The sequence below is a fragment of the Mus musculus genome, chromosome 3, assembly GCF_000001635.26.
Source record: "Mus musculus strain C57BL/6J chromosome 3, GRCm38.p6 C57BL/6J".
Lineage (NCBI taxonomy): Eukaryota > Metazoa > Chordata > Mammalia > Rodentia > Muridae > Mus > Mus musculus.
In genome coordinates, this window is record NC_000069.6 from 98,740,831 (window position 1) to 98,761,225 (window position 20,395).

The 20,395-nt window shown below is 39.8% G+C and overlaps 1 protein-coding gene across 7 annotated transcripts in view; it reads right to left on the reverse strand.

Annotated features, from left to right (window-relative positions):
• Positions 1 to 645: 645 nt before the first annotated feature.
• The window catches only part of Hsd3b3 (hydroxy-delta-5-steroid dehydrogenase, 3 beta- and steroid delta-isomerase 3), a 23,065-nt gene continuing 3,315 nt past the window's right edge, over positions 646 to 20,395 (reverse strand). For 2 of the 7 annotated variants that reach the window (NM_001161743.1, NM_001161745.1), the window contains 3 exons: positions 12,481 to 12,633; positions 2,993 to 3,157; positions 646 to 1,865 (listed from right to left, as the gene is read on the reverse strand). In NM_001161743.1, coding sequence (NP_001155215.1) covers positions 1,054 to 1,865; positions 2,993 to 3,157; positions 12,481 to 12,625 — 1,122 coding nt within the window. In that variant the 5' untranslated portion in view covers positions 12,626 to 12,633 and the 3' untranslated portion in view covers positions 646 to 1,053. Of the gene's footprint in view, positions 1,866 to 2,992; positions 3,158 to 12,480; positions 12,687 to 20,395 lie in introns of all 7 variants that reach the window. The other 5 variants (NM_001161742.1, NM_001161744.1, XM_006501042.4 and 2 more) reach the window with 4 other exon arrangements.

Sequence of the window (20,395 nt, forward strand, 5' to 3'; positions counted from 1 at the left end):
AGGCAGTTGATACAAGCATTCTCTGAAAGGCTAGAATCCCTTACCCTGAAAACTGTTTGGAGCTCCCCTACATCCACCCAAAGCCTTCCTCTACTGTCCAGGCTTGTCAAACCTGGAGCTAGGGTTTGGGATCTGAGGGCCCATTATCTATGTTTTACAAAAAACAAAAAACAACAAAAACAAAAACAAAAACAAAAACAAAAAAACAAAACAAAACCTAACAGCTCATAAAGGTGAGTGGGTTTGTTTATATTTCTGTGTAGACTAGGGAGAGGACCATTCTTAGCTCCTCTCCACCTTTCTTATACCAGTGCTACAATTTTATGGAAAAGCTGTAACAAAAATCATCAAACAGACATATGAAGATTTAGCTGTGAGAAAATGTGTAACTCTGAGAATGTTCTTTTGGATGGCACCCCCTTGTGGACTGAGCAGGGAGGGGATCTCTGGAAGAAATTCTGTAACATTCCTTCTGTCATGGTGCCTAGTACACAAAATAGAGTAATCCATTCTAGTCATCTAGTGCACACTGGAAGGACAATACGTTGGAACTCATCTCACATCTACATCTGTTTCTGATTTCCCCCCAGTGCACCTCAGATCCATGGTCCCCCTTTTGATTTTAGCATAAAATCATCTGGCCATGAAAGGGACACATAACTGTTTATTTACAGAAAAACACAAACCAAATATGAGGTATTGACAAATATTTATTGTTTCTTCCATTGAGCTTCATAAAGCTAGCAGAATTTTCGGAAGGCTATACATGCTTTGAATGGGGAGAGAAAGTAATGGAGAGAGCTCTGAGGTACAAGTGGTGCTGAGGGGCTTGGGCCCAGGAGCTGGGGCACAGGTGGCTGTGTGTCTTTTGGGAGGTACTTCAGAAAGAAGGCTTGTGGCTGGGTCAGTGACTGGCAAGGCTTTGGTGACTTGATTAAGGCACTAAATTGGCCTCTGTGTCAAAAGAAGGCAACAGCACCTGTGTTGTGCTTTTATCCTTACTGTCCTTACTGGACTGGTAATACCCAGGGCCATGTCTCCATCATCTTCCCATCACTGAGACTTTGTGTCCAGTGTCTCCCTGTGCTGCTCCACTAGTGTCCCGATCCACTCTGAGGTTTTCTGCTTGGCTTCCTCCCAGCTGACAAGTGGCTCATAGCCCAGATCTCGCTGAGCTTTCTTGTAGGAGAAAGTGAACGTACTAGCTGTCAGTGTGACCAAGTGGCGGTTAAAGGGAGGTATATATCTGTAGATTGGACTCAGCAGGAAGCTCACAGTTTCCAGCAGGAAGGCAAGCCAGTACAGTATGGGCACAGGAAGGTACCACCTGGAATTGAGGCAGAAGCCCCACTCCTTGCTCAGGGTGTAATTTAAATCATCATAACTTTGGTGAGGGGTATCATCTGAGATGTAGTAGAACTCTCCTTGGATATTTGGTGACTTCTTGGGGTTTCGAAGGCCCCTGGCAGCCAGAATGTGTGCCCAGGCCACATTGCCCACATATACTGGGTTGGCTGTGGAGAATTTGCCCCCACCTCTCAGAATAAACTTATTTTTGAGGGCCTTAATTATTGTGTTAGAAAGGAATTGACTTCTCTCCCCATAAATGCACATGGGCCTTAATGCACAAGTTTGCAAAGTGCCACCATTTTTCAGCATGCTCCCATTGGCTGCCAGCACTGCCTTCTCAGCCATCTTTTTGCTGTATGGGTATGGGTCAGACCATGTGCTTTCACGATGCTCGTCCTCGTGGCCATTCAGGACAATGTCCTTGTAAGAGTTGGGCCCTGCAACGTCAACTGAGCTGGAGAAGATGAAGGCTGGCACACTGGCTTGGATACAGGCCTCCAATAAGTTCTGGGTACCTAATCACAGACAACACACTGTCAGTGTCTGAGGTTCACCATGTGCAGAGCATTGTGCTCATTTTCATGCCCTAGCCCAACAACCTCTTCACTCTTAAGGTGCATCTGCTTTAACTGCACTCATGGCTACCATGATATTGCCAGTGGACTACAAATGGAATCCAGAGAGCAAGTATGTCTTGGCTTTTGTGTTCCCAGCACTGTGAGTGTGTACTTGCTTGTGTTTGAGACTGGGTGTTTTTCATTTTTTAACTTTAAAAGTCACTTAAAGTGTCTCAGTACTTCATTCCTAACATGTCTATGAGATAAGTGTAGTTATACAGAGATATTATGCGTGTTTTTTAAAATTTACATAACCAAAAGATTATTTCTTAGATTATGAACAGGAACAATCTTCAACTAAGAATTATTGAAGATTTAACATTGTTCAGACTCAAGGACAGTTGTGTAATGGTGATATACATGATACATAGACAATTCATATGTACAGTTTCATTTTATTGTTTTGTTTATGTAATTTGATGAGACTAGCATGAAGGGGACAAATTGCTATTGGATTTGGGAAGACATAGAGATACATTTGTGTTCCTAATGGCATGCACAATATTATACCATTCGTGGTTTTACGTATGACTTCATTTACTCAGTTATATAAAGGAGAGGTGATAAATATTCCTTCTAGTTTTCATTCTGGAAACCAGTCCTGAGTGACCTTATGTGTTGGTCTTGGCAGAAAGCTAAAAGAATCTTTGTACCTCCTGTTGGGCATTTCTATAATGGCAGAATATGGTGAGGCCCTGAAGCTGTAGAACTAGCAGCATGAAAAGCAGGCACTTGCAAGGTCTAGATCTGGCTCACAGGAGGTAATGAGTCTGGGGTTGTCAATTGGATTTTCAGTTGGAGTCCAGTCTCCCTAGCATCGAGGACAGACCTCATATCCTGGGTTACTTACTTTCCACCTGCTGGGCCTCAGCCATAGAATATCACTGAACTCTACCAGCTGGATCTAGTGAGCAGAGGCATTAGACTCAGAGAATGGCAGGTATTCCATGCAAAAGCATCCCTTCCTGCTTGTATGGACATTTTTAACTGCCCTACTTTCACCTTGTCCTCTCCAAATATATTACCTTTCAGATTGACATCTAGGATGGTCTGCCTGGGAATGACACCTGTGACATCAATGATGGCAGCAGTATGGATGACAACAGAGATGCCCTGGCAAGCTCTCCTCAGGTACTGGGTGTCAAGAATGTCTCCTTCCAACACTGTCACCTTGATGCTTGTCCCTAGGTCTGTCAAACACAAGGACAGTCATTGAGAAGTTTCTTTGTGGGCTGTATACAGATACTAGTTACCTAGATTATCAAAAATTGTCATAGTGGGAAAAATGTCGAAGAGGAAGCCTGAGATGTGGAAAGAGGGGCAAATATTCTGTCCCGATTCAGAAAACATATCACATAAAGAAGCAGTCAAATGTTCAAGAGAGTAGGTGGGAAGTTGACTAATTCATCAAAGTGAATAAGGTGGTAATGGAGAGCTGGCTAGAAGTGGGATTAAGAATCAGAATGTTTGTCCAAGGGTTTAGATGAGAAATCCATTCCCAGCAGTGGCAGAAGGGAATGAAGACATGCTGGTGGTGCTTCTTAAATCTCACACAGCTTGAAGATTATCCTTCCTTCCTTCCTTCCTTCCTTCCTTCCTTCCTTCCTTCCTTCCTTCCTTCCTTCCTCACTTCCTTCCCACACTTCCTTCCCACACTTCCTTCCCACACTTCCTGGAGAATAGTGCTCAGGGCCCCATGTAATAAATGAGGAAACACTCTCAAGAAATCTGGGCACACAGTTATGACTACACCCACTGATTATATCTCACTTTTTCTCTCCCACAACCTGTGCTATTAACCCATTCTGTAGCGTTTCTTGGAGTCAATTTTCTTTTTTTTTTTTATTGTTTATATATTTTTTCCATTTTTTATTAGGTATTTAGCTCATTTACATTTCCAATGCTATACCAAAAGTCCCCCATACCCACCCACCCACACTCCCATACCCACCCACTCCCCCTTTTTGGCCCTGGCGTTCCCCTGTACTGGGGCATATAAAGTTTGCAAGTCCAATGGGCCTTTCTTTGCAGTGATGGCCGACTAGGCCATCTTTTGATACATATGCAGCTAGAGACAAGAGCTCCGGGGTACTGCTTAGTTCATATTGTTGTTCCTCCTATAGGGTTGCAGTTCCCTTTAGTTCCTTGGGTGCTTTCTCTAGTTCCTCCATTGGGGGCCTTGTGGTCCATTAAATAGCTGACTGTGAGCATCCACTTCTGTGTTTGCTAGGCCCTGGCATAGTCTCACAAGAGACAGCTATATCTGGGTCCTTTCAGCAAAATCTTGCTAGTGTATGCAATGGTGTCAGCGTTTGGAAGCTGATCATGGGATGGATCTCTGGATATGGCAATCACTAGATGGTCCATCCTTTCGTCACACTTCCAAATTTTGTCTCTGTAACTCCTTCCATGGGTGTTTTGTTTCCTATTCTAAGAAGGGGCAAAGTGTCCACACTTAGGTCTTCCTTCTCTTGAGTTTAATGTTCTTAGCAAATTATATCTTATATCTTGGGTATCCTAAGTTTCTGGGCTAATATCCACTTATCAGTGAGTACATATTGTGAGAGTTCCTTTGTGATTGGGTTACCTCACTCAGGATGATGCCCTCCAGGTCCATCCATTTGGCTAGGAATTTCATAAATTCATTCTTTTTAATAGCTGAGTAGTACTCCATTGTGTAAATGTACCACATTTTCTGTATCCATTCCTCTGTTGAGGGGCATCTGGGTTCTTTCCAGCTTCTGGCTATTATAAATAAGGCTGCTATGAACATAGTGGAGCATGTGTCCTTCTTACCGGTTGGAACATCTTCTGGATATATGCCCAGGAGAGGTATTGCTGGATCTTCTGGTAGTACTATGTCCAATTTTCTGAGGAACCGCCAGACTGATTTCCAGAGTGGTTGTACAAGCTTGCAATCCCACCAACAATGGAGGAGTGTTCCTCTTTCTCCAAATCCTCGCCAGCATCTGCTGTCACCTGAATTTTTCATCTTAGCCATTCTGACTGGTATGAGGTGGAATCTCAGGGTTGTTTTGATTTGCATTTCCCTGATGATTAAGGATGTTGAACATTTTTTCAGGTGCTTCTCTGCCATTCGGTATTCATCGGGTGAGAAATCTTTGTTCATTTCTGAGCCCCATTTTTAATGGGGTTATTTGATTTTATGGAGTCTAACTTCTTGAGTTCTTTATATATATTGGATATTAGTCCCCTGTCCGACTTGGGATAGGTAAAGATCCTTTCCCAATCTGTTGGTGGTCTTTTTGTCTTATTGATGGTGTCTTTTGCCTTGCAGAAGCTTTGCAATTTTAGAGGTCCCATTTATCGATCCTTGATCTTACAGCACAAGCCATTGCTGTTCTATTCAGGAATTTTTCCCCTGTACCCATATCTTCGTGGCTTTTCCCTACTTTCTCCTCTATAAGTTTCAGTGTCTCTGGTTTTATATGGAGATCCTTAATCCACTTAGATTTGACCTTAGTACAAGGAGATAGTACTGGATCAATTTGAAATCTTCTACATGATAACAGCCAGTTGTGCCAGCACCATTTGTTGAAAATGCTGTCTTTTTTCCACTGGATGGTTTTAGCTCCCTTGTCAACAATCAAGTGACCATAGGTGTGTGGGTTCATCTCTGGGTCTTCAATTCTGTTCCATTGGTCTACTTGTCTGTCGCAATACCAGTACCATGCAGTTTTTATCACAGTTGCTCTGTAGTACATCTTTAGATCGGGCATGGTGATTCCACCAGAGGTTCTTTTATCCTTGAGAAGAGTTTTTGCTATCCTCAGTTTTTTGTTATTCCAGATGAATCTGCCGATTGCCCTTTCTAATTCGTTGAAGAATTGAGTTGGAATTTTGATGGGGATTGCATTGAATCTGTAGATTGCTTTTGTCAAGATAGCCATTTTTACTATATTGATCCTGCCGATCCATGAGCATGGGAGATCTTTCCATCTTCTGAGATCTTATTTAATTTCTTTCTTCAGAGACATGAAGATCTTGTCATACAGATCTTTCACTTCCTTAGTTAGAGTCACACCTAGGTATTTTATATTATTTGTGGCTATTGAGAAGGGTGTTGTTTCACTAAGTTCTTCCTCAGCCTGTTTGTCCTTTGTGTAGAGAAAGGCCATTGACTTGTTTGAGTTAATTTTATATCCAGCTACTTCACTGAAGCTGTTTATAAGGCTTAGGAGTTCTCTGGTGGAATTTTTAGGGTCACTTATATATACTATCATATCATCTGCAAAAAGTGATATTTTGACTTCTTCCATTCCAATTTGTATCCCCTTGATCTCCTTTTGTTGTCTAATTGCTCAGGCTAGGACTTCAAGTACAATGTTGAAAAGGTAGGGAGAGAGTGGACAGCCTTGTCTAGTCCCTGATTTTAGTGGGATTGCTTCAAGCTTCTCACCATTTACTTTGATGCTGGCTACTGGTTTGCTGTAGATTGCTTTTATCATGTTTAGGTATGGGCCTTGAATTCCTGATCTTTCCAAGACTTTTATCATGAATGGGTGTTGGATTTTGTCAAATGCTTTCTCAGCATCTAACAAGATGATCATGTAGTTTTTGTCTTTGAGTTTGTTTATATACTGGATTATGTTGCTGAATTTCCGTATACTGAACCATCCCTGCATCCCTGGGATGAAACCTACTTGGTCAGGATGGATGATTGTTTTGATGTGTTCTTGGATTCGGTTAGCAAGAACTTTATTGAGGATTTTTGCATCAATATTCATAAGGGATATTGGTCTGAAGTTCTCTATCTTTGTGGGGTCTTTTTGTGGTTTAGGTATCAGAGTAATTGTGGCTTCATAGAATGAGTTGGGTAGAGTATCTTCTGTTTCTATTTTGTGGAATAGTTTGTGAAGAACTGGGATTAGGTGTTCTTTGAAGGTCTGATAGAACTCTGCACTAAACCCATCTGGTCCTGGGCTTTTTTTGGTTGGTAGACTATTAATGACTGTTTATATTTCTTTGGGGGATATTGGGCTGTTTAGATCATTAACCTGATCTTGATTCAACTTTGGTACCTGGTATCTGTCTAGAAACTTCTCCATTTCTTCCAGGTTCTCCAGTTTTGTTGAGTATAGCCTTTTGTAGAAGGATCTGATGGTGTTTTGGATTTCTTCAGGATCTGTTGTTATGTCTCCCTTTTCATTTCTGATTTAGTTAGTTAGAATGCTTTCCCTGTGCCCTCTAGTGAGTCTGGCTAAGGGTTTGTCTATCTTGTTGATTTTCTCAAAGAACCAGCTCCTCGATTGGTTTATTCTCTGAATAGTTCTTCTTGTTTCCACTTGGTTGATTTCGCCCCTGAGTTTGATTATTTCCTGCTGTCTACTTCTCTTGGGTGAATTTGCTTCCTTTTGTTCTAGAGCTTTTAGGTGTGTTGTCAAGCTGCTAATGTATGCTCTCTCTAGTTTCTATTTGGAGGCACTCAGAGCTATGAGTTTTCCTCTTAGAAATGCTTTCATTGTGTCCCATAAGTTTGGGTATGAAGTGGCTTCATTTTCATTGAACTCTAAGAAGTCCTTAATTTCTTTCTTTATTCCTTCCTTGACCAAGGTATCATTGAGAAGAGTGTTGTTCATTTTCCACGTGAATGTTGGCTTTCTATTATTTATTTTGTTATTGAAGATCAGCCTTAGTGCATGGTGATCTGATAGGATGCATGGGACACTTTCAATATTTTTGTATCTGTTGAGGCCTGTTTTGTGACCTATTATGTGGTCAATTTTGGAGAAGGTACCATGAGGTGCTGAGACGAAGGTATATCCTTTTATTTTAGGGTAATATGTTCTGTAGATATCTGTCAGGTCCATTTGTTTCATAACTTCTGTTAGTTTCACTGTGTCCCTGTTTAGTTTCTGTTTCCATGATCTGTCCATTGGTGAAAGTGGTGTGTTCAAGTCTCCCACTATTATCGTGTGAGGTACAATGTGTGCTTTGAGATTTAATAAAGTTTCTTTAATGAATGTGGCTGCCCTTGTATTTGGAGCATAGATATTCAGAATTGATAGTTCCTCTTGGAGGATTTTACCTTTGACGAGAATGAAGTGCCTCTCCTTGTCTTTTTTGACGACTTTGGGTTGGAAGTCAATCTTATCAGATATTAGGATGGCTACTCCAGCTTGTTTCTTCATACCATTTGCTTGGAAAATTGTTTTCCAGCCTTTCATCCTGAGGTAGTGTCTATCTTTTTTTCTGAGATGAGTTTCCTGTAAGCAGCAAAATGTTGGGTCTTGTTTGTGTACCCAGTTTGTTAGTCTATGTCTTTTTATTGGGGAGTCGAGACCATTGATATTAAGGAAAAGTAATTGTTGCTTCCTGTTATTTTTGTTGTTAAATTTGGCATTCTGTTCTTGTAGCTGTCTTCTTTTAGGTTTTTTGAGGGATTACGTCTTGTTTATTCTAGGGCGTTGTTCCCGTTCTTGTTTTGGTTTTTTTCTGTTATTATCCTTTGAAGGGCTGGATCCCTGGAGAGATAATATGTGAATTTGGTTTTGTCGTGGAATACTTTGGTTTCTCCATCTATGGTAATTGAGAGTTTGGCTGGGTATAGTAGCCTGGGCTGGAATTTCTGTTCTCTTAGTGTCTGTATAACATCTGTCCAGGCTCTTCTGGCTTTCATAGTCTCTGGTGAAAAATCTGATGTAATTCTGATAGGGTTGCCTTTATATGTTACTTGACCTTTTTCCCTTACTGCTTTTAGTATTCTATCTTTATTTAGTGCATTTGTTGTTCTGATTATTATGTGTCGGGAGGAATTTCTTTTCTGGTCCAGTCTATTTGGAGTTCTGTAGGCTTCTCGTATGTTCATGGGCATCTCTTTCTTTAGATTTGGGAAGTTTTCTTCAATAATTTTGTTTAAGATGTTTGCTGGTCCTTTTAGTTGAAAATCTTCATTCTCATCTACTCCTATTATCCGTAGGTTTGGTCTTCTCATTGTGTCCTGGATTTCCTGGATATTTTGAGTTAGGATCTTTTTGCATTTTCCATTTTCTTTGATTGTTGTGCCGATGTTCTCTATGGAATCTTCTGCACCTGAGATTCTCTCTTCCATCTCTTGTATTCTGTTACTGATGCTCGAATGTATGGTTCCAGATTTCTTTCCTAGGGTTTCTATCTCCAGTGTTGCCTCGCTTTGAGTTTTCTTTATTGTGTCTACTTCCCTTTTTAGGTCTAGTATGGTTTTGTTCATTTCCATCACCTGTTTGTATGTTTTTTCCTCTTTTTCTGTAAGGACTTCTACCTGTTTGATTGTGTTTTCCTGCTTTTCTTTAAGGACTTGTAACTCTTTAGCAGTGTTCTCCTGTATTTCTTTAAGTGAGTTATTAAAGTCCTTCTTGATGTCCTCTATCATCATCATGAGATATGCTTTTAAATCTGGGTCTAGGTTTTTGGGTGTGTTGGGGTGCCCTGGACTGGGCGAAGTGGGAGTGTTGGGTTCTGATGATGGTGAGTGGTCTTGGTTCCTGTTAGTAAGATTCCTACATTTACCTTTCGCCATCTGGTAATCTCTGGAGTATGTTGTTATAGTTGACTCTGTTTAGAGATTGTTCTTCTGGTGATTCTGTTACCATCTATCAGCAGACCTGGGATACAGATTCTCTCCTCTGAGTTTCAGTGCTCAGAGCACTCTCTGTTGGCAAGCTCTCTTACAGGGAAGGTGCGCAGATATCTTGTGTTTGGACCTCCTCCTGGCCGAAGAAGAAGGCCCAAAACAGGACCTTTCTCAGAAGCTGTGTTGCTTTGGCAGGTCCCAGAAGCTGTCAGCTTCTGTGGTGCAGACTCTCACCTGTGCAGACTAAATTCCTAAGTTCTGTGGAGACCCGGAACCAAGGTGGCGTCCTCTGCTCCTGAGGCTGAGGCCTTCCGAGCCAGGCGGACACCTGTCCTCTGGTCCGGATGGTGACCGGCAGTCTGCGGCCGGCAAAGCGTGCTGCCTCAGCGGCTCTGTGCCTCTGCCTGTCCCAGAAGCTGTCCGGTTCTGTGGGGCTCCCTCTCACCTGTTCAGACTAATTTCCTCAGAGTCAATTTTCAAAGACAGATTAAGATCATGCAACTGAACTGAAATTTCCCATGATGCCAAACAGTGAGAAAGGCTGGAGAATCCCATAGAATTGGAAGAAACAAATAGAATTGCTGGATCCCAATTCTCTACTAAGTATGTCTTATCTAAGCCCCCTCCTTTTGTCATGCAACTCCAGGAAGGACCTGATTTAGAGAGAGGCACAAAGGACAGCTCAGAAATAAGTAGGTACCCGACTGAGGATTGAATACTTGATCATGATCCTATCTACCCACCCCTTTCTTCTCTCTTGCAACTAATGATGAAAACCAGTGGTTCTCACACTTCCTAATGCTGCAACCCTTCAATACTGTTCCTAATGTTATGGTGACCACCATCCAGAAAATTAATTCTATTGCTATTTCATACATAATTTTGCCACTATTACAAATGATAATGTAAATATCTGATATGCTGTTCCTGTGAAAGGGTCATTTCACTCCCAAGGAGACACTTGGCTAACTCACAGTTTGAGATGTACTGCTTTATATAGATTGGTTCAGGAATGTTGCTGTGATGAGAGAGGAGGAATCCAGACCTGTAGTGAAATAGTCTCATCCATGAGTTATTTGAGGACTCTGAGATCCAAGGAGAGAGCCTGTAGAGGGTTTCTTGGTGGACCATAGCAGCACCCTGATCTTAGACACCTGGATGTGACAGATATTTGCACAACATTGTCATGGAATGGTGCTGTCATCTGAGCTGTGTCAGAAATAGACCCAGAGAAACTCTGCCACACACTGGGTGGGAAGAATATGGAGGCTGCAACTAGACTTCCTGGGTTTCCTATTAGTTTGTTCATCTATCTGTGACATTTGTGGAAGCCAGTTAACTGCTGCACTTGTTTACCTCCATCTGCAGAAATAGAGGATAGAAACATTAACTACATTTCAGAAAGCTTACCCACAACAAATGAGTTGTCACTATGGTGTGCACCCACTTAGCCTGACCAGGAAAGGACACTTCTAGGAATATTCACTCTTATGTTTAGGCACGGCCTTCTCTATGCATACCCACTGTGGAGCTATTCCTCCAGATTGTGCCTTGAATGCTTGCAAATATTGCTGAGACATCAGGGTTCTAATAGAATTGTCTGTGTGTTAATATTGCTTTCTGGAAGCAACACTGAAGCTGATAGAGGAGAGAACTGATGCTGGAAGAGGTCAGAGACAAAATGCAGAGGGTGGGTGTTGTCCCAGAGGGCTATGAAGGGCTCTTTATGCAGTGCATATACTAGGTATTGTCCATTTTCACTTGAAGCTGGGGAGAGGGCAAAGAACTAGCTTTGGCCACATACAGACAATTGGAATGAAGACTCTGGTGTCAAGAGTTGACCCCTGGACAAAATACTAGAGGTTAAGTGAGGAGCCTCGAGCTTGACCTGTGATCCTCATTGATCTTAGGACACTGCTAAAGTCATTTTTCTTTTCCCAACTTAAAGTCCTCACTATTCAGGTGAGTGACCTTCTTTCCTACTTAACCTGCCAAGTTATTTTTAATTACCTGATGTTTCGAATAGGTGGTAAAACATATTTCAAAATCAGTTTGTTCAGTTGTGCCAAGAATAACAAGTTGGCAAAAGGTTATTGGCCTGCACCAGTCAATTCTTCAGTCATATTTGTAGTTATGATAAACTTCAGTGAGGAATGGGGTCCAATGAATAAGAATAGTCCATGAAAGATTTGGATAGTCCTGCTCATGGTGGATTTGTGTAAGTTCCTTGATATGACCTCATGCTCAGAAATTCATTTTATCAATACCCATCTCTATGTCTTTATGTCTGCTGTCCCTAAACCATGCCCCCCTTTGTCTTGGCTTTTTGTTTTGTTTTGTTTTTGTTTTTTTCGAGACAGGGTTTTTCTGTGTAGCCTTGGCTGTCCTGGAACTCACTGTGTAGACCAGGCAGGCCTCCAACTCAGAAATATGCCTGCCTCTGCCTCCCGAGTGCTTGGATTAAAGGCGTGTGCCACCCTGCCCGGCTTGTCTCATGTTTCAATTCCTTTCATGTATTTTTTACTTTTTTAAAAATTTTACTTCTATCTAAGATGCTAAATGAAAGACTCTCCCCCTGAAAAACAAACAAGCACAAAACAAGCAACTAGATCAATAGCAATCAGAAGAGAGAGAGAGAGAGAGAGAGAGAGAGAGAGAGAGAGAGAGAGAGAGCCCAGCTTAACAGACTTTATGGCTATTACCTAACAACTGGCAAGTCTGCATAAAGAGCTACAGGAAAGAGAGAGAGAATTTTTCAGTCCAAACTCTGTCTCTCCCAAACTGTGTTTTGCTATGTGGGCTGTTTCCTTTTGATGAATGTGGACATGGAGAAGTGTTATGACTGAAAGTGTCTTTTGTTTGCTAGACATGGGAGGATCCCTCCCATATGCAAGCTGTGTTGGCTATGCAGTCATGTGGCTAATTGTCACATTCACTTACTGAAGAATTGCTCCCTGGTTTCAGGTTTGAAGACCTTGTCCAGGACCCTGATCTCCTCAAGATCTTTCTCCTGCACCAACAACTGGATGATCCTCTGGCCCAAAAACCCTCCTGCTCCAGTCACCAGGCAGCTCCACCCAGGCATGGTCAACACTGGAAGCAGATCACAGTTGTGCGAGGTTAATGTATCATGGTCCTGGAGGTGGCTAGAAAGAGAGATCTGGTGATTTCCCCAAACCCAGTTTCTTCTTCAAACCTCCCATAGAACAGATCTCCAAGACATGGAGATTAATTCCCACATCACACACCAACGTATTCCAATAGGTACCAATAAACTATCAACTCATATGGTGTGGCTATGTCAAAGTATGGCTCCTTTACCTAAATGCCTGTCTCAACCTGGAATAATTCACTTGTGCTTCTGAAGAAATAGTCACAAATTGGGGCTCAACATATCTTTACTAAGCATGATCAAGTTATATAAACAGTTCCTGGAACCACAGAAATGGTTGCATAACTTTATTGAGTGTTAAGTGTGTGTGTGTGTGTGTGTGTGCACGCCTTCAAGTATATGTAGGGGGTGATGTGGGGAGTCATGGAGTAAAACAAAAAGATGGTCTCTGGAGTTTCTATGTTCTTGGGCAATACTTTCCAGAAAGCTCTACTGGTTTAATGATCTAGAACACAAGCAACCTATCACTTGGGATCTGCTTTATACACTCCATTTATAGGCATGCTTGAACCACATACAATTTTGTTGAAACTTAACAGGACACAGAGTTTAGCCAAGTGCAATTTGAATACATAAGTGGTCCAGTAAGTCTTGTCCTTTGTAATTTTTCAATCATTTCTTCCTAGAAGTTGTGGGACAGAAGCCATTTGGTATATGAAGTATCTGTCAACCAGGCACAGCACATTTGGAATGAGATTTAAGTTATGTACTACAGAAAAAAGCACATTTAAATGATAGTATCAAAAGCTAAAGCCTGTTAGTTTGTTTTGTTTTTTTGTTTTTTGTTTTCAAGATTCTCTCATGTCAAACAGACACATCATTTAAAAATCTAATAAGTCAATAAGAATCCATTCAACCTTTATTAAGTGCTTCATACTATCTGAATATGTCTTTCAAGGGAGTTGACCACTATACTTACTCAAGTTTTTGGCAAGCATATACTTTCATTTCAGACATATGGTATAATTGGACTATGAAATAATATTGTGTTGTACTCTAGCCTTGTTGGAGCTGTGGATTTGAAAAAAAGATCTCAAATTAGAGCCCATTTATTCCCTTCTTTTTTTTCTCAGCCCCCCTTCCCCCAATTCTCTCAATTCATCAACACTCAAATATTTTCACGTTTGGAAGGGATGTAAGGTGAGGCCACTTGCCAGCATGGAACATTGCTAGTGTAATAAGTAAATCCTTTCCCATACAGTAGTATGGGTAGCCTCCTCATCTAGTTCTGCTCAGCTAGTCACCCTACTTTCCAACCAAAACTCAGATAAAAGTGACTCAGCTTATCATACAATGCCTGTTTAAAAACTTTTAAGTTTGTAACCTATGATATCAGATATTTTGATGTTTTAGTTAATGACTAGAATGCCCTTTGTCTTTTCCAATATGCTGGCCGCCCCACTTTGGAATAACCTAGTGTCAGTTTTAACCATGTAGAGTTGTACAATATAGTGTCTTCTGTGGCCACTGGTCCTGCACTAACCCAAGTATGTTCTCCACTGTGCAGCTTTAAAATCAAATCCTCTGCCCAACTAGCAGCTCTCAGACCACTTGAATAAATGACAGAATTACTTGACTGCACTCCTTACTGTTACCACCATTTCTTGTTTTTCCTTTTTCTTAATATTTTTGGTGAGTAAAAGATATATAGATAATTCCTATAGTTCTTGTGTAGTTGTCTTTGTAGGTCTCATGAGGATGGGGGCTTTAGTTCAAACCTGTGATGTTGTGAACTCTATCTAGCATCAGTCTGATCCAAAGATCTTAACCCTTAAGACTCTCATGCCAGGTATCCACTCTAACAATGACAAAAGAATGGAATGTTTCATCTCCTATCTTATTATTAGCTTGTTTGTTCCTCTGCACACATCAAAATCATGAAAATGGACTGGGGGGTGGTAAGACAATATTTCTATCTGATTTTCTTCTTCCCAGGGTCATGTTGAAGAGATTTGTTTTTTTTTTTTTTTCTCCTTTGCCTTTAGCCATTACTTGTTTCTTTACTTGATATGTGAAGATGGCTGCCTAAGCCTAGGCTTTAACAAATATGTTCTGGTTTCAAAATGCATGTGCTTGCTGGTGGATAATACAATTTATAAGTAGCATGCTTAGTATGTAGTAATACTATAGTATACCTAGATAGCTAGTTGATGTGTTTTAATAAGGGGCCACTATCATAACAAAAATTATATATATATATATATATATATATATATATATATATATATATATATATGTGTGTGTGTGTGTGTGTGTGTGTGTGTGTGTGTGTGTGTGTGTAATCAAAATGTATTAAATCTGCTTTAAAATAGTAAGAAAAGTTAAATCACAATTCAGAAACTGGTGGTTACTTGGTCCTGGAGACTAAATGACTCTGTAGCTGCAGTAGTCCCATGATAGCTGTCCCTTACATTGAGGAGACAAACTGAACTTACTCAGCTACAGGGTGTGATGTGTCAGCAGTCTCAACCTGGAGCTGGAATCTAAGAAGGAATGTTTTTGGATCTCAGCTGGTACCTAGTTCAGGATCACACAAGCTTGGAAAGGCTGGTTCTGGGATCTGCAAAGGAATCACCACCACCACTACCACTACCACCACAACCAGCAGCAGCAGCAGTGTCAGCACTTTCAATCAACTCAGATTTGAGAGGGAAAGAAAGTCATCACAGTGTCAGATGTTCTTCTTAGACAGGACATTTTTATCTGGGCTACTACAATAGGGTGCCACCCACAATTCCTCTTCACCTATTCTCTCCCTCTCTTCTCCTCAGTTATCTTATTCAAGACTCTTTCCTTCATCCATTCATAACTTTTTCCCTTTGATAGAGAGAGTTATTGCTCAGCCACAAAAAATTTTCCAGTATACCTAAATTCTGTGGTTCTGATTGTAGCTTGGTTATTATTGATTTAACAAATAATATTCACATATAAACAAATACATACCATATTTGTCTTTCTGCGTTTGAGTTTCCTCACTTATGATAATTGTTTTCTAATTTTATTTACCTGAAAAGTTCAATACATCATTGAATTCATCTTCCTGAAGAACCCACATTGATTTCAATCTTGTTTTTAAAATTTGCACACCCACCAACAAAGGATAGATTCACCTTTGTTCCCCATCTTTACCAGTGTGAATTGTCACTTGTTTTTATTGATCATATCTATTTTGACTAGTTTCAAATGAAATCTCAATGTAGTTTTCATTTTCATTTGTCTAAAAACTATGAATTTGTCTATGAATGTTGAACATTTCTTTAAGTTTTTCACAGCCACTTGAGTTTAGTCTTTTGAGGACTCTCTTTTTTAAAATCCGTACCTCATTTTTAATTGGGCTGTTTGCTTATAATTTACTTTTTGAGTTCCTTACATATTTTTGATATTATCTCTCCATAGATTTTGTATTTGGAAAAAAAATCTTTTCCCATTCTGTAGTCTGCCAAATTCTGGTGTACTTGGCCCTTTAGACTCTCTGTGTTTCATAAGATTCTCTCTGTTGATTATTAATCTTTGGCCGATGGTAACACTTTTGTGTTCAGAATGCATTTTCCTGTTGCAATGAGTTCAAGGGTATTCCCTGCTCTCTCTTCTATCTCCTTAAGTGTAACTAACTTAGTGTTGAGGTATTTGATTCATTAGTCGTTGGGTGTTGCACAGATGAAAAATATTTATGTATTTACAATTCTTCTTCATGCAACCTTTCAATTTCACCAGTACTATTTGTCAAAATTCTACAATTTTTCCAATGTATATTTCAAGCTTCCTTATTGGGGTTCAAATGTCCTTATATATGTAGCTTTATGTCTGGGTCTTCAATTTGATTCCATTGTATATGCCTGCTATTGTTCCAGTGCTATGATGTTTTTGCTTACTAAAGCTAAAAACTGGGTATTGTGATATCTCTAGCAATTCTTTTATAGTGCAGGAATGATTGGTTTTATATTTTAGGGATTTTTTTGTGTTTTCAAATGAAGATATTTGAAGAATTATGTTGACATTTCACTGGGGACATCACTGAATCTGTATATTGCTTTTCTTGGAGGACCTGATTACTAGGTTAATCCAACTGACCTGTGAGCATGGAAGTTCTTTCTATCTTCTGATACCATTTTTAGTGTTTTATGGTTTTTATTATACAGACTTTTAATTGCCTGGTTAGAATTACTCTCAGATATTTGATATTATTTCAGACTACTGTAAAGAATTTTGTTTCCCCAATTTCTTTCTCTGTTTATTTGTCATTGAATATAGGAGGTACTTATTTTTGTGAGACAATTTTCTGTTCTGATATTTGCTCTAAATGTTTATCAACTCTAGGAGTTTTCAGTGGAATTTTTCATATCACTTCAGTATTCTATAATATTATCATCAAATAGAGATATTTTGACTTTTTCCTTTTCAACAGATCTTGATCTTCTTCTGTTGTCCCACTCCTCTAGCTGAAAATTCTGATAGCATATTGAACAGATATGAAGAGAGTGGGCAAGCTTGTCTTTTCCTGGTGTTAATGGAAATGTTTTGAGTTTCTCTCCACTTAAGTTTGTCTTGGCTATGGTCTTGCAGTAATCTGTGGTCATTATGTTGATGTATGTTCCATATATCCCTGATCTCCCCAGGACTTCTATGATAAATGTGTGTTGGATTTTATCAAAGACTTTGTCAGCATCTAATGAGATGATCCTTGGAAGCAATAGTGCTTCTCTTAGTCTAGGAAAGAGAAGAGGAGGAAGGCCTGCCTCTGTCCTTTGTTCTAAGCACTTATATGAATTTTAGAGTGTGTGTTCACTTGGTAAAAAGCTCTCTACATGTTTTAACATAAATTCAGATCACAAATTGAATAAGAGATCATAACAGAGAATGTCTACACAAATATTCATTAGGAGCAATTTTCTGCTTGAACATTCATCACTTGTTACTAGCTTACATGTTCTTGGAAAATCAAAGACAATAGAAAAAGCTGTCCTTGAAGTTTTGTATAGCTAATCCAGTCAGTATCTTATCTCTTGTTTTTGCAGCTGTGGTCCTGTAGTGTATATTTTCTTTAAGGTCTTTGGTTAATGGTTTCTGTAACCCCCGTGGAATGTGTCCTAAGTTTTAGAACTCTGTTATTACCTCCAAAGCAATTAAGCAGTTTTGTTGTAAAAGGAGCTTGAATGTCTCTTTAGGCTTTGCCATTCTTAACAATGATCCCATGGTGGCTGTTTCTACAGAATAAATGTTCTTTGTTTTTGCATACTATCAGATTTTGGGGTCTTCCTTCAGCGATTACACTAGAATCTATTCACTTAGCAGAACATTAACTTCCTCTAGTCCAAGAGCCAAGAGCATCATTAGATAGTATCTTATATCTCCAGAATGGTTTTCCACATCTTGCTGGAAGTTTCTTTTTTGTGAACCTACCAATGTATTTTTAAGTTTCCTTGATTTATGAATTTCTTGATTTGCACATGAAAAAAATTCTGTGAACCTGTTTGCATATTGAAATGTAGCATTTTGTGTTTCTAAGTCTGTTCTGTGTTCCCAGAATATGTTCCCAATGGTTCCAGAAATATTTCTCTTCTATTTCCTTAAAGACAAGAGCTGTTTTTTTCTTAAATATCCACAGTTGAGAATTGTTATCTCTCTGCTGTAGACAAACATGGTTCCTCCGTATAGTACCAAGTGCTCTTAACCACCGATTCACCTCACTAACCCTACAGTTTATCTTTGTCCACAATTCTTAAACTATGTCTATGTAAGAGAAGGCACCAGGGGTCAATGCCCTACCCTGAAAGCCAGTGATGACATTGCGAAGCTGTAGTAGCATGTCTTTGAAGGAAAAAGTTCAACCATGGTTCTACATTTGTTATTTGATTCATGGTTCACTATGATGTGAACAAGCTAGAGATTCCAAGACCCTAAAGACTAGAGAATTCCTTCAAAGTCACACACACCCACATTTTAGTGCTTGATTGGTAGGATAGCAGAAGACCAGAATGCCAAAGAAGTGTAGACAGTAAACACTACATTTTCAATGTAAGCATAACTCTTTCATATATGAAGAAGGTCTCACAAGTTTGCCAGAACCCACTCTTCTTAGGTTTTGACAAAGAGTTTCTCTTTCACTCCTTGTCTAAAAAAATCTGAGGTAAGCACAACTCAACTGTAATGAGGTAATTAATCTGAGAAGAGAAATTCAAGGTAACCCCTTGTTTCCTGATCTCAGGCTCCATTGTGTAAAACTGCACAGTACCTCTGAGTCCCATCAAAGACATTGCTGCCAGGTGCTGTACTCAAATGTGCTTGCTGAGGGAAGTGCTTTTTGTCAGTAAAACCACTTCATGGTCATTGCAGTTTTGGTCCAAAGGGGTCTGACTTTTGCTTGAATTTTGAGCACAATCTGTCTTTAAAAACATACCTGTTATTTGCCTGCTGCCTTTGTTGTCTCTGAGGCCTCATGCCTCAGTTTGCTTACTCAGGCCTTGCCCTGGTAGCTTCTAGCCTTCCTAAAATCTACTCAATGCCTAGAATGTGTTCTTCCTCTTATACATGGGTCTGAACAATCTCAACCCTTCCTTGCGATTTCTGAGCTCTTGGTGGCTAGTTCTGACTCAAACTCTTCACAAAGTTGTATGATTCAATCTAGTTTCTTTCTCAGCCTCTGACTTTTTGCTCTGCTTAACCTCAAAGTAAGTCTGCCAATCTGTTCCAATCTTCCGGCTCATCATTCTCTGGCTAGTTCTGTCTTCACCAATGTCCAGCTTGTTTTCTCTTTAATCTCTGTCTGTAAAACTCATTTAGTAAAACAGCCTCCTTCCCTTTTCTCTCTCTCCTCTTTTCTCCCCCCGTGGTTCTACCTTAAGTAGCCTCTTATTTCTTGTCTGTTCCTCTGTGAGGTGGTCATATCCTATGTCTTACTCATTCTGTTAAACCTTTCTCTGATTCATTACTTTGTGTTCCTCTCAATTAGATGTCACTTTCAAACATAGGTGCTTCCTTCTACAAACTAAGTTTATAGTCATGTTTTGGTATTAAAGATGTGTACTAAACACATATCTGTATTCCAGATAGAGTGATTAATTTTTTTTTTTTTTTTTTTTACAAAAGGCTGTGTGTGTGACACTACCTTTGCAGGTTGGTCTAGTAGTGAGTAGCTGCTCCTTGATTTTACAGCAGAACTTGGCATCCTTTACATAATGCTAATTTCTTATACAATGCAAGAGTTCTGGTATCTTTGAAGCTTTTATCTACATTTTAAAGAAAGACCGTGAACTCGAGAGTAATATGTAGTAAGATTGGATTCCCTTTGGGAAACCTGACAATACTGATGCACAGGGCTATGATGGTGAATATGAGCTGCAATACAGAGCCCCAAATATTAGAGAGGCCTAAACTTGGAACACCTGTAGAGGATACCCTCAGCCAAGAAGTGTAATCATCAGAAGGAGGAGGCCATGTGTACTACAAGTAGCGAAGCCATAAGGTTAGGCCTGCCCAACCCTGTTGAAGCATATTCAACATGGAGACAAAACGTCTTTCAAAAACACATTATCCGTTAATTCTTGTCTTCAGTAAGTTCATGAAATTCTCATTTAGATACATATTTTTTTAATCCTAGGTCATCAGGTTTTTTACTGAAGTCTAGATAGATGTCTTGGAGGATCAATAGTTTAGGGGATAATCAAAGACAAGTCTAAGAGGTGT